At 46.8% G+C, this 14,014-nt stretch overlaps 1 protein-coding gene and 1 long non-coding RNA gene across 2 annotated transcripts; both read right to left on the reverse strand.

Moving 5' to 3' along the window:
* Positions 1 to 286: 286 nt before the first annotated feature.
* Positions 287 to 3,517, reverse strand: LOC127001403 (octopamine receptor beta-2R-like). The gene has a single exon (XM_050865950.1). The coding sequence runs from the start codon at positions 1,415 to 1,417 to the stop codon at positions 563 to 565; it is 855 nt and encodes a 284-aa protein (XP_050721907.1). The 5' UTR covers positions 1,418 to 3,517; the 3' UTR covers positions 287 to 562.
* A 3,425-nt stretch (positions 3,518 to 6,942) lies between these two features.
* On the reverse strand, positions 6,943 to 10,593 carry LOC127001288 (uncharacterized). Its single transcript, XR_007754995.1, has 2 exons — positions 10,452 to 10,593; positions 6,943 to 10,361 (listed from the first exon to the last, which is right to left on the reverse strand). It is a non-coding gene; the product is annotated as an uncharacterized LOC127001288 (long non-coding RNA).
* Positions 10,594 to 14,014: the final 3,421 nt, after the last annotated feature.

A 14,014-nucleotide genomic window follows, 5' to 3' on the forward strand; every position in this document is an offset into this window, starting at 1 on the left:
ATAAGATTCTGACAAACATTGCGTATACTCTCTCTCTCTCTCTCTCTCTCTCTCTCTCTCTCTCTCTCTCTCTCTCTCTCTCTCTCTCATGAGTCACACAAGGCTTTCTGAGTACTTTTTATCCACCTGTTTCTTCATCAACCCTTACCTGCCCCAATCACCTTGGCTTTCACTCTCTCTCTCTCTCTCTCTCTCTCTCTCTCTCTCTCTCTCTCTCTCTCTCTCTCTCTCTCTCTCTCTCTCTCTCTCTCCTTGCCATTACACACACACACACACACACACACACACACACACACACACACACACACACACCTGTCAAAACGGAGCCACAATAATCCATGCAGTCAAACCTTTCACTCCGGCAAAAGGTAATGATATTCAGAATTCGCCGGAGAAGAAAAAACACGAGACTCCCCAATAAGCAAACAGGATCTGTAAACCTGCTTTGTATCTCGCTGGAACACTTGGCGTCTTTGCTATATTTTCACTTTACGAGATAAAATAAAATAAAATCTCAGGGATGCCAACACCGAGCTAGCAGTGGATTACGGTACTAAACTAATCACCAAGACAGCCGTGTGTGTGTGTGTGTGTGTGTTATAGTCAGGAAAGCAAATAATGCTTTTGTTTGCTTGCCTTCCAACACCAGGACAACGCAGCACCACCGTCCACCCGGGCCACACGGCGCCACACGCGGCTCAACTTTGATATTTGCCGCTGGGAACGAATAGAAACTCAGCTGTTTGTCAAGACCGGAAAAAAGGGAAGCCCCAGCACCTGCCGGCCAGCCCGGGCCGCGAACACGGTGCCGGCCGCGATGCTGCCTGGCGGGAGGCTGTCCAGGGCCGGGCAGCATCCCAGGCTGCCAGGCGCCAGCATACCAGCGGCACAGTGCACCACACAGGGCGCCAGCGTGCCTGACGACCCGTGCCGGCCGGCGGTACAGGTAAGGTGAAGGTGAATACTCACGGCGGGCGATCCTGGCGGTCATGACCCTGGAGTACCGCAGCGGGTAGAGGATGGCCCAGTAGCGGTCAATGCTGACGGCCAGCAGGCAGAAGATGGACACGGTGCACAGGATAAGCAGCGTGGACAGCATGAAGAGGCAGGCCCAGAGGGGGCGCGGCAGCCCGATGGAGGTGAGGATTGCGAAGGGGATGCCGAACACCCCCACCAACAGGTCGGCCAGCGCCAGGGACACGATGTAGTAATTGGTGCGGCGCCTCAGCTTGCGCTCCACCACGAACACGGTGATGGTGAGGGCGTTGCCGAGCACCGCCACCACGGCCACCAGCACCTCGCTGATGGTGTAGGGCACGTTGAGGGGCGGCAACCCGGCCGTGGCGTTGGCCGAGGCGTTGGCCGCGTCCTCAACGGCGCCGAACTCGGAATCGTCCATGGGCGGCGCGACGCTCATGGCGGCGACACCTAGACGTAGCAACACACGCACGCCCTCGCTGCCTCACGGAGCCGTGGGGCGTGCCAGCGACACGGCGAGCAGGTCAGGTGTTGGGCAAGTGGCGGGGACAAGGGCAGGCGTCAGCGGGGGGCGGGGCCGCGGGGCGGGCGCCGGGCATGGTGGTGACGGCGGCGGACACACGTGACGCACACTTCGCTGCGGCGGGACACACGCGGGAGGAACAGGTGGCGACACACCGCCTCACATCATGCGACTGACGCTTCAACAACCTGTTCAAGCCCCGCGCCTCACGCTCCCCTCGCCGGTTGCCAGAGCCCCGATGCCTCGCCGGCCCCGTGCCCCGCCCCTCTCCGTCCCCGGACCCCGGGACGCCCGTCGCCCTGCATGGCCTCCCGTCACCACGTCCCCGAGGTGTCCGCCCAGAGACATGCCCCCGGGGAGAGGCAACACAGCACCCGTGGGCGACGGGTGTGGACCCTTGGCATCGGGAGCTCCGTCTCGCCCCGCCCCGTCCGCTCCGCCCCGCCCACCAGCTGCATCCCCGACCTCGCCGCGCCAGCCAGTATGAAAGACAATTAGTTCGGCGTACCAGTGCCCGATTACTGACGATCGATACTGCCCCCAGCCGGGCCCCGGTGGCACCGCTGACACACTTACACGCGGCCAGGAAACGCTCGCCCCCCGCGAGGCTGGCGGGGTGACCTCGAGGGGAGGGGCGCCTCCGGGGGCCCCGCAGCGCCGTGCGGCACCTGACCAGGATGGCGGCGGCCATAATTAGGGTCAGCGCGTCAAGAGGGATGTGGCTCCTGACCCACACCTCAAGGTCACCGCCAAGGCCTGCGTGACACGGCCAGCACGCTGAGGCGAGGCTCACGTCACGTCGCGTCACGTCGCGTCACATCGTTGCTCATCACCGCCCGTTGAGGGGCAGCGACGCCTCACCTGTGGCTCCTCCCCGCCCAGGTGGGGGCCGCGTACACGCCCACCTGTTGTTGTGCCGCGCCCCCTCTCCCCGCGGGGCCACGCATGGACACGGGGGAGGGAGGGAGAGGGGAGGATGTGGCCCGTCACCCGAGGCACTGCTCCCATCCCTCAGCCGCCTCTGCCTCGGCCTCGGGGCTGCTTATAGACGCCGCCCCCGCGCGGCACAACTCTACGCGCCTTGCTCGCCCTCGTGCCCGACCATTAACCCCGTACTCCTGGACGTCTCGGCGCCGCGGTTCGGCTGTTTGAAAAGCCTCTCGTGGAAGTTGCCGGGGTGTTCATGGACCGTCTTGTGATCCCAGTGACAGTTTCACGCGGCCTCGGCGCCATGAACGGGAAGGCAGCCGTGAAAACATAGTCCCCTCTCTGTGGCCTTGGGCAATAGTCGCACTGAGCAGGGTCGGACTGGCCTATGTGCCCGTGTGCCAATGGCACACGGGCCCCCCAAGGTGCATGGGCCCCTGAACTTAACCCATGCTGTCACATGATAGTGACAGTAACTCTTATATGGGCCCGGGCCCCGCCAGCCACTAGATGGCACGGCCCCTTGAGCACCCCAGTCCGACTCTGGCAATGAGAGACACACGTTTAAGAACATGGACCTTACTCCTGGACCCGCGGGTGTTAGACACCACCACAACCACCACTACTACCACTGCTAATGATATTGATGCTGTGGCTAGTGGCTACCAAACAAAGTAGCAACAAAACAAACATCTTCAGACCACAAACGCGAGAAGTTCCCCTTTCGTCACCCTCGTTTTCTTTGAACACTCGAGACCCACTTCAGCTGGACGCAACGAGAGACCTAACCAGCCCCCTAACACACTAAAGAAGTAGAAAAAGAAGAAGTAGAAGAAGAAGAAGAAGAAGAAGAAGAAGAAGAAGACCTGTCACTCGTATTATCAAACTTAGAGTTCTTGATACGAGTATTCTTAAGACCTCAAAGAAGATACATCGCGTTATCATGAATATTTCTTATCCCGCTCACACCACGAAAAAGCCTCACAAAACTACCACCAGGGTCATGAAACCACCCATGGGAGTCCCTACAACTTCTACGAGAGCCTTTTTAAACAGACAGGCTATACTAAGATTACGAAGAGTTTAATAATATAGACATTTACCCTTGTTACTGTGGCTAAGGTGAGACATATGCGTATTACTGTGGGTGAGGGGAAAGGCGGGAGGGGGACGAGAAGGGGAAATAGAGGTCGTGAGATGAGGGGGAAGGGGGAAGAGGAAGTCGTTTAGAGAGGGGAAAGGGGATCGTAAGGTGAGGGGAAAGGGGGTCGTGAAGTGAGGGGAGAGAGGGCGTAAGGTGGGAGGGGGAAGGAGGGCGTGAGAGGTGAAGGGGGAAGGGATAGAAAGGGAGTGTGACAACAGGCCGCATGATGTTGTGGAATATATGGTGCTTCTGTCTTTATCTGTGTGCCAAATCGCGTGGTTCATTGCTCCTCACACACACACACACACACACACACACACACACACACACACACACACACGCGCGCGCAGACGGTAGGTAGGTAGAAATTTACGGTACTATAATTCACGTTGGCGAAAATGGTGGATTGAGGGAGGGAAAAATAAGGTTCTTCAAATTTCACAGGTCGCTTAAGGATTGCAAAGATGAAGAAGAAGGAGAAGAATATGATGATGATGATGATGATGATGATGATGACGATGAAGAAGAAGAAGAAGAAGAAGAAGAAGCAGAAGAAGAAGAAAATGAAAAAGATGAAAAAGAAGAAGAAGAAGAAGAAGAAGAAGAAGAAGAAGAAGAAGAAGAACAACAACAACAACAACAACAACAACAACAACAACAACAACAACAACAACAACAACAACAACTCGGCCCCCCGGAAATCCCTGCATACGGTCCTGAAGGATCCTCTCAATCACCCTCCTTATATCCTTGGGCATCCTTGTCGTGTAAGTCAAGTAAATATAAACACACCAACCAAAAAATAAACAACGATAAACAAACAACGGGAAACTAAACGATGAAAAACAAACAAAAAAACACAAATACAACACCAATACTTATCATCACATACACATACATAAATACACATACCCACATACAAGGACTGACGAAGGTATACTCACCGACTCAGGGCATCAGAATCATCATCATCATTATCAGCGTCTTGGTTGAGGAGAGAGAGAGAGAGGGGGGAGAGATTTCACGGAGCCACGACCCCCGCCCAGCCACCCCTGTGAGAGAGGCATAAGATTGGGGTCAGGGATGGCTTTACGTGTATCAGTGGAAGGAGGAGGAGGAGGAGGAGGAGGAATACATAGGAATACATAGGAAGAACAGACACCAGAAGACCTGTCGATCTATGGCGAGGGTGTCTGTTTACTACCGCTACTACTAGTGATCTATGTGTGGTAGGACAGGATAGAATAGAGAAGGAGGAGAAGGAGGAGGAGGAGGAGGAGGAATACATAGAAATACATAGGAAGAACAGACACCAGAAAACCTGTCGATCTATGGCGAGGGTGTCTGTTTACTACCGCTAATACTAGTGATCTATGTGTGGTAGGACAGGATAGAATAGAGAAGGAGGAGAAGGAGGAGGAGGAGGAGGAGGAGGAATACATAGAAATACATAGGAAGAACAGACACCAGAAAACCTGTCGATCTATGGCGAGGGTGTCTGTTTACTACCGCTAATACTAGTGATCTATGTGTGGTAGGACAGGATAGAATAGAGAAGGAGGGGAAGGAGGAGGAGGAGGAGGAATACATAGAAATACATAGGAAGAACAGACACCAGAAGACCTGTCGATCTATGGCGAGGGTGTCTGTTTACTACCGCTACTACTAGTGATCTATGTGTGGTAGGAGAGGATAGAATAGAGAAGGAGGAGAAGGAGGAGGAGGAGGAGGAGGAAGTATAGTGCTTATGGTGGTTGTAAAAGAGTAAGAGGACGAGGAGGAAAGTAAAAAGAGGAGGAGAAGGACGATACCGAGAAGGACGAAAGGAGAAAATGAAGGAAAATGAGGGAAGAGGAAAAACGAAGAGGAAGAACAAGAACAAGAACATAGCTACATTTCGGTGTATTAATGGACACTGTTCTGCCTTGCTTGTATCCCGCCAATATTCCTCATGAGGCTTCCCGCCCTGCCCTCTGGCTCACCGGCGCCATGCTGGTGGGCGTGGAGTCAGCGTCAGGTCGCAGGCTTGTCAAGTACACACGTCCACGCCCACACGTCTTGGCTGACAGGACGTACCGTACTATATAAAGCATGACCACCCTCAAACAACACATATCAACTTAATATTATCTTGGAGCGACACCCGCCAGAGCTGCCCTCACCACCCTACCAAGGCCCTGGGGTGCGGGGTGGAGGCGGTGTTGTTACTGGCAAGGCGTGAAGATGATAAGACGTTGCTCCTCCTCGCCTCCACAAAACAAACACCTCCACATCTTCCCGCCTCAGCTGCCACAGACTACCCATAACACCCCCATTTTAGCTTCCCAGTGATGTGCAATGACTCACCTTTGATCCGCGGTGCTTGCAATCCCCCGGGCACTCAGCTCTCGGTCACTAGAGGTAAAAAGCACTAACAAGATCCCGCCTGTCAGTCTCAACCACGTGGACTGCCATTTAAAAAGTCTCGGTCTGGGTCGCGGGGTCGATGGCGGCCTGGCAACGGGGTGATTTTTATAAGTTCCCTGGGCAGTGATTTCTACGTTTGTTTGATTTTACAGTAAAGAAAACAGCTCATGATAATTAATGAAAACAATAAACGTAAATAACACTAACAAAATCCCTCCTGTTATTCTCAACCACGTGGAATGCCATTTTTTTTTTTTTTTTACAGCTAAGGAGACCGTTCAAGGGCGTAAAGAAAAATATGTAAGAAAAAGCCCGCTCTTGGTCTGGGTCAAAAGGGTCAATGGCGGCCTGGCAACGGGATGATTTTTAAGGGGAGGCCCTGTTTGCAGCTGAATTTTTAAGTGTTCCCTGTGCAGTGGTTTCTATATGTGTTTGTTTTTACAGTAAAGAAAACAGTTCAAAATAATTAATGAAAACACTTGCTAGTCACTCCCCCTATAAAAGAGCTTAGAAGAGTGGCCAAAACAGAGGTCAATTTCGAGAGGAGAAACGATTTGATACTCTCCTCTTGAAAGAAAGATTTGATAGATTTATTATACCAAAAGAGCGACAATTATAGATACAGCCATAAGGTCAGGGACGATATAGGGTGCTTTTAATGAACTGAAATAGAAGTACACAGGAACATGGAAGCAATTTTGAGTCGTATTATATTTAAAAGACATTTCGTCGCCCAAGAACACATATTTGACAAGGCTTTCGGAGGAGTTGTGGGCATTTTCAAGAGTAGATTCATGACCCTGGTGGTAGTTTGACCCTTCCTCTGTACCATGAACCTGAAGTAGCACTCATTAGAACCCGACTGACCCTTCTTTGACCTTTAAAATAGCTGATGTGAGAAACGAAAGTATCTTATAAAACCGACCGTTGTCTTACCCTAGAAAAGGACAAACAAACAAAACAAGCATATCCCGACCTTTTAGTAACCAAATACAAACTATAAACAATTAAAATCATCTTGTAAACAGTAAAGGAAGAAGTTTGAACATCCAACTATTAAGATATATATACCAGCAGTACGATTTCTCAGCATAAAAATAATCTAATGTTCACAATATCGTGGTTGTTAGATATTTACAGACTTAAGTTGGTCAAAGTATTACTGGATAGGCCTAACACGTCATTCACCCAAAGCCTGTACTTCTTATCCCCCAAAGAACACTGAACTATAACTAACAGAGAGCATACGGCAGGGGGCGCATTACTTCACTCACTCGCAGACCCCCACCCCCGGGCTGCCCTTCCCCGCTGAAACTACAGACTACAAAACGTTTATCAATACGAAAACGTTTATCACTACGAAAACGTTTATCACTACGAAAACGTTTATCACTACGAAAACGTTTATCACTACGAAACGTTTATCACTACAAGACGTTTATCACACATCTACATTAATTATTGACGGACACGAAGATACCCATATTGTTAAAACAGTTTCCACGGCTACCAGGTTATACAATAGATCAGTCTGCAACCATAAAATACATATAAACACAACCCTTCCACCTCTGCCCTTCCCTCGCTAAAACTACTGACTACAATACATTTATCACACATCTACTCTACTTATTGACCTACTTGAAGACACACATTGTAAAAACAGTTCCCACGGCTACAAGGTTACATTATAGATGAGTCTGGGGCGATAAGAAACGCATAAATACAACCCTTGCAAGCTCGTCGTTATGTAATGTTAGATAAGAAAACATTATCTTGAGTTACAGAATCCCCCCCCACCACAGGCATAAGGGCTAATGTGACGGAGTTGAGCACTGAGGCCACAAGCAGCTAATTTAAATATACAGTCGCATAAGCTCCCATCTAGGCTACTACCCGTCTACTCTTTCACGTCCCATCCATATCGTGCTCTTAACTACCTTCACTCCTCTTTACCTTGTTCACACTGACACGACCATAACGAGAGGGTACTTCCACTTCTCGTCCAGTATTAAAGCGATTCTACAGTGATATAAGAGTGATAAGACAGCCAGACTCTCCATCATAGTCTCCTTCATCACTGACCTTTACCATTTGTAGTAGTTAGACCCGGCCAGACCGCGTGAATTAATTAAGTGTAGCAGTAATGGATGGATGCTGGGAGATGCGTGTGTGTGTGTGTGTGTGTGTGTATTCATATATATAATTTCTGTATAGCCTTTTTAGACTAACGTGTGAAAGTGTCGAAATGCTTGAGGATAAAGGTAAAGGTAGAGTTGGGGGCATACTCTGCAGCAGCGCGTGGCCTCGGTGCTCATCTCCGTGACATTGGCCCTTGAGCCTGTGGTGGGAGGGAGCCCATTACCCCGGGCCAAAGTGACATCCGGGTTACCACAGTTTATCTTCCCCAGGTACCCATTTATCGACCAGCCCGAAAGGGAGGATGAACAACTGGGTGAGACGCACGCTAGACCACGGGGGCCCCAGAAATGTACCCCCGTCATTCCTACCAACACGCCGATGCTCAGGGGCCGGATTCATCAAGCCACTACAAGACCGGTCGTTTATAAGTCTTTTAGTAAATCTGTCCTCTACGAATGATCCTTGAGTTTAGGCTGCTCCGATGACAAGTGAATGAAGTACTGGCCTGGTCGACACTTCTTTCATTGGCATTGGAGTCACCTTAAGATCAAGCGCGTTCCTAGATGATGGAGTTACTAGAAGACTTACCAACAACAGGGTCTCGTAAGTGGTTTGATGAATCCGCGCCCAGGTCGTTATGGGATCAGGTGTAATTTTAATAGTCCTTCCCATGACTTCACTTCTGCCAGGGAAGGGGTATAGTCTTAGTGAACCCTCTTGATGCGGAAAGCCTCCCAGACACACTACACGAACGAGGTTTTCACTTCTGAGGGCGATTGGTTTTCCCATCTAGCCGGTCGCGGGTTCGATCCCCGGCACCAATAATGTAATGCCAAAATTTAGTGAAGTACGGGAAAATGTAAATAAAGAAGGAAAAGTGGTGTTTAGTATTATAAGTTGGTAGAAGTGTAGCCAGGACTGTTGCCGGGTGGAATTTTCCCCGCCTCTCAAGCACCAGTCCTGGCGACACTTATACCTACTTATAATACTTAACACTGCTTTTCCTCCCTAATTTACATTTTCCCGCACTTAACTAAATTTTGGCATCACAGTAATACCCTACTTCCACATGTATCCTAAGTTGTATAATCACACTGTCCTGCCTGGGGGTTGGGACGGCATACTCCTCCCTTCTCCTTTGTTCTTTACTTGCAACAATAAACTATCAATCAATCAATCCCTTTTATCATGTGTTTCGTGGTGTGGTCATGTGGAGCGGAGTGACGCTACAGTAGCCTATTAAGTTACCTGGGATGCTGCGGAGATCAAGGTGGCGGCGGCTGGTGGTCCGGGGCATCAATTTGCGACATAAATAAATCTTGTCCTAATCCCATGTCAGTCTTGTCTATGTATATGCTACTTTTATTTTTAATTTAAGTGTCAGTTTGTCATCGGTAGTTAATATTTGTTTGATAAGTCCACGTGGATGTTCTTATTTGGACTTGGTTTGTCTTAATAAATGTAGACTTTTGCGTGTCAGTCTCTCATCTTTAGTCTTTGTACCGAGAAGAAATGTTAGGCTTTACTAGAAGGGTCATAAGGTCATAAGTAGTGTCATAAGGTCAAAAGTAGTGTCATAAGGTCATTAGTAGTGTCATAAGGTCATTAGTGGTGTCATAAGGTCATAAAAAGTAACATAAGCTCATAAGAAAAGTCGTAAGGTCATAAGTATAAGGTCATTGGTAGTTTCATAAGGTCATAAGAAGTGTCATAAGGTCATAAGAAGTAACATAAGCTCATAAGAAAAGTCGTAAGGCCTAAGTAGTGTCATAAGGTCATAAGTAGTGTTTTAAGGTCATTCAAAGTGTCTTAAGGTCATTAGTAGTGTCATAAGGTCATTAATAGTGTCATAAGGTTATTAGAAGTGTCATAAGGTCATTAAGTGTCATAAGGTCATTAAGTGTCATAAGGTCACAAGTAGTGTCATAAGGTCACATGTAGTGTCTCGTAAGGTCATAAGAAGTAACATAAGGTCATAAGTAGTGTCATAAGGTCAATGTGTTTAACTTTAGGATGTCTCAAGATTCCCCTTCAACCTCTAACGATGCATTATATATTCCTAATTAGTACTCTTTATATCCTATACCCCACCACAGGCTCAAGGACCAGTGTGACCGAAATGAGCGCTGAGGCCATGCGCAGCTATAGCACATGCCCTTAACTTTACCGTTCACTCTTATTCACCATTTCCTTCCAGTGATATGATGGGTCTGCTTACAATTTCTCCCATTCTTCAAAACCCTATATTATGACTCTTGGCGATCGCTACTCTCTCCTTCATAATCTACATATGTTGGGTCTGCTTACAATCTCTCCCAGTCTTCAAAACACATATCTCTATACTCTTGTTGATGGCATAGGCTACTCTCTCCTCCATAATCTACACATGATGGGTCTGCTTACAATTTCTCCCAGTCTTCAAAACACATATCTCTATACTCTTGTTGATGGTATAGGCTACTCTCTCCTCCATAATCTTCATCTTTTTCATGTCTTCCTCCAAACAGGTCTTCTTCAGTCTTCCAGCTGGTCTCCTCCCTTCTACCTCTCCGCCTCTGCAGTTCTTGTATCATCGTTGGTTAAAGAGCATATCCTTATACCCTTCTACCTGTATCTCATCTTTTCCGACATCCTTCCTGTGGTGTGACGATCTCTTGAGGTGTTGAGGAGTGATTCCCAAGCCTTCACTGATGTTTATAATAAAGAATAAAAAAGAATATTGGGAGCGACATCCTTTCTGTGGCGTGACAATCTCCTGGGGCACTGAGGTGACTGTACAAAGCCTTCAGTGATGCTTATAATAGGGGATAAAAGAGAACATTGGGAGTGACATCATTTCCCTGGTGTGACGATATCTTGAGGTGCTGAGTTGCCTGTCCCAAGCCTTCATTGATGCTTATAATAGAGTAAAACAAGGAAATATTGGGAGTGACGTCATTTCCGTGGTGTGATGATCTCTTGAGGTGTTGAGTTGCCTGTCCCAAGCCTTCATTGATGCTTATAATAGAGTAAAACAAGGAAATATTGGGAGTGACATTTCTGTGGTGTGAAGATCTCTTGAGGTGTTGAGTTGCCTCTCCCAAGCCTTCATTGATGCTTATAATAGAGTAAAACAAGGAAATACTGGGAGTGACGTCCTTTCCATGGTGTGACAATATCCAGGGGTATTGAGATGTCCCACCGATACTTATAAGGGGTATTGAGATGTCCCACCGATACTTATAATAGAGTAAAAAAGTGATGTCCTTTCCTTAGTGTGACGATCTCTTGGGATGTTGAAGTGCCTGTCCGAAGCCTTTATTGGTGAGGTAAGTTGGTGGTGTCTCCGTCAAGGGGCGTCCGCTGTCATCTTCTTCCCCGATGGACTCCGAACAAGAAACACATGCATAACAAAATAAAAAACAACCCCGTCCCCCCAAAAAACAAACTAAAAGGTTTCAAATCAGAGTAGCTCTCCTTCGTCAGTTTCTTTTTTATATATATCTAAGACTTGGAAAAAAAGTAGTTCAATATATATATTACTATGATGTAAAGCTGCCAACACCAGAGTGATAAAACATTTTAAATATATATATAAATATCTATTATAAAACGGTCAGGTACTTCTCAGGTGACTTATGTACAGGCTGAGGTGGTCAATCGGGACACTAACGCCAGACTTTCCAAGCGTGTGTTAGTATTCACCGACGATTCTGTGGCTCGTTTGGCTTTCCGACTCAATTTTCAGGATGCAGTTAGTCGGTAATGTTGGATATCCACAAAGTTGACTTATAAACTTCCTGGAAAAGTGATGAAAAATGCAACACAGCCTACTAACGACACCATTTTTGGGACGCAGTTAGTTGGTGATAAAAAATGCAACATAGCCTACTAACTACACCATTTTTGGGACGCAGTTCGTTGGTGATAAAAAATGCAACACAGCCTACTAACAACATCATTTTTGAGATGCAGTTAGTCGGTAGTGTTGGATATCCACAATGTTGACAAATAAACTTCCTGGAAAAGTGATGAAAAATGCAACACAGCCTACTAACGACACCATTTTTGGGACGCAGTTAGTCGGTAGTGTTGGATATCCACAATGTTGACAAATAAACTTCCTGGAAAAGTGATGAAAAATGCAACACAGCCTACTAACGACATCATTTTTGGGACGCAGTTAGTTGGTGATAAAAAACGCAACACAGCTTACTAACAACATCATTTTTGGGACGCAGTTAGTTGGTAGTGTTGGATATCCACAAAGTTGACTTATAAACTTCCTGGAAAAGTGATGAAAAAATCGACAGAGCTGACTAACAACAACTTTTTTTACTCCATTTTCAGAACGTAGTTAGTTGGTAGTGTTGGATTTTCATAAACACGACATATAAACTCATAAAAAGATATATAAAAAAAAATAATAATAATAATTCATAAAAAGTGATGAAAAAAGCAACATCACAAACTAACACCACCTTTTTTAACTTCATTTTGGGTGCACGGTTAGTCAGAAATGTTGGATACCCACAAACTAGACATATAAACTCAATCGTAAAAAGATATAAATAAAGAAAATCATTTTGGGGATGTAGTTAGTCAGAGGTGTTCAATTCTCACAAACTCAATATAAAAACGGATTCCAAAAAATTATAAAAAAATCCAACATAACCGACTAACCGCGCTTTTTCAACTTCATTTTCGGGATGTAGTTAGTCAGAGCTGTTCAATTCTCACAAACTCAACATGAAAACTGATTCCAAAAAGTGATAAAAAGATCCAACACAACAAACTAACCACGCTTTTTCACTCCATTTTTGGGATGTAGTTAGTCAGAAGTGTTCAATTCTCGCAAACTCAACCTAAAAACTGATTCCAAAAAGTGCCATACAAAAAAAAATATAAAAAAATCAACATATCCGACTAACCGCGCTTTTTCAACTTCATTTTTGGGACGTAGTTAGTCAGAAGTGTTCGATTCTCACAAACTTAACATAAAACTCATTAAAAAAAGTGATAAACAAATCCAACACAACAAACTAACCACGCATTTCGAACTCCATTTTTCGGGGCGAAGTTAGTCAGAAGTGTTGGATTTCTCATAAACTTAAAATAAAAATGGATTCCAAAAAGTGGTATACAAAAAAATCAACACAACTGACAAACTACACTTTTTCAACTTCATTTCCAGGACGAAGTTAGTCAGAAGTGTTCGATTCTCACAAACTCAACATAAAAACCGATTCCAAAAAGTGGTATGCAAAAAAACCAACACATCCGACTAACCGCGCCTCGAAAAACGGATGAAAAAGTAGACAAACCAGCCACAGGATCGCTGCCGAAGACCAACACAGCGCCCCAAAACATCCGGGCTAAGGCTACGCAGTACTTCCGGAGTGACGGCCGAGTGCGTGGTGGTTGGTTCTGGCGTACACCGTGTTGAGTTAGTAATTAGTAACTCCTGAGAGGCTACTTGCACAAGCATTAGAGGTTCATACCATTATCATTAAGTGAAGCATGAAGTGGAGGTCCATGCAGAAGAGTATGTCATTAATGGATTCTGCTCGCTCTACCTCCCTAAATTAGTTCATTATTAAATACGACCGTACCGAGGAGAGGAATGAGGATTTTTTTGGACGATGGGAAATGTATGGAGAGTAAGCAACACCCTCAGACAGACAGCACCAGGGCCTGAGACACTTGAAAAACATTGATTGACCTTCCGCTGGTGTTCGTAAGAGATTATCACCAGGGCCTGAGACACTTGAAAAACATTGATTTACCCTCCGCTGGTGTTCGTAAGAGACTTATCACCAGGGCCTGAGACACTTGAAAAACATTGATTGACCTTCCGCTGGTGTTCGTAAGAGACTTATCACCAGGGCCTGAGACACTTGAAAAACATTGATTGA

This window comes from Eriocheir sinensis, chromosome 20 (genome assembly GCF_024679095.1).
Source record: "Eriocheir sinensis breed Jianghai 21 chromosome 20, ASM2467909v1, whole genome shotgun sequence".
NCBI classification, from domain to species: Eukaryota; Metazoa; Arthropoda; class Malacostraca; order Decapoda; family Varunidae; genus Eriocheir; species Eriocheir sinensis.

What these genes read in the sequence shown, in the direction of transcription:
- LOC127001403 (XM_050865950.1), bottom strand. Translation starts at nt 1,417, where the DNA reads ATGAGCGTCGCGCCGCCCATGGACGATTCCGAGTTCGGCGCCGTTGAG.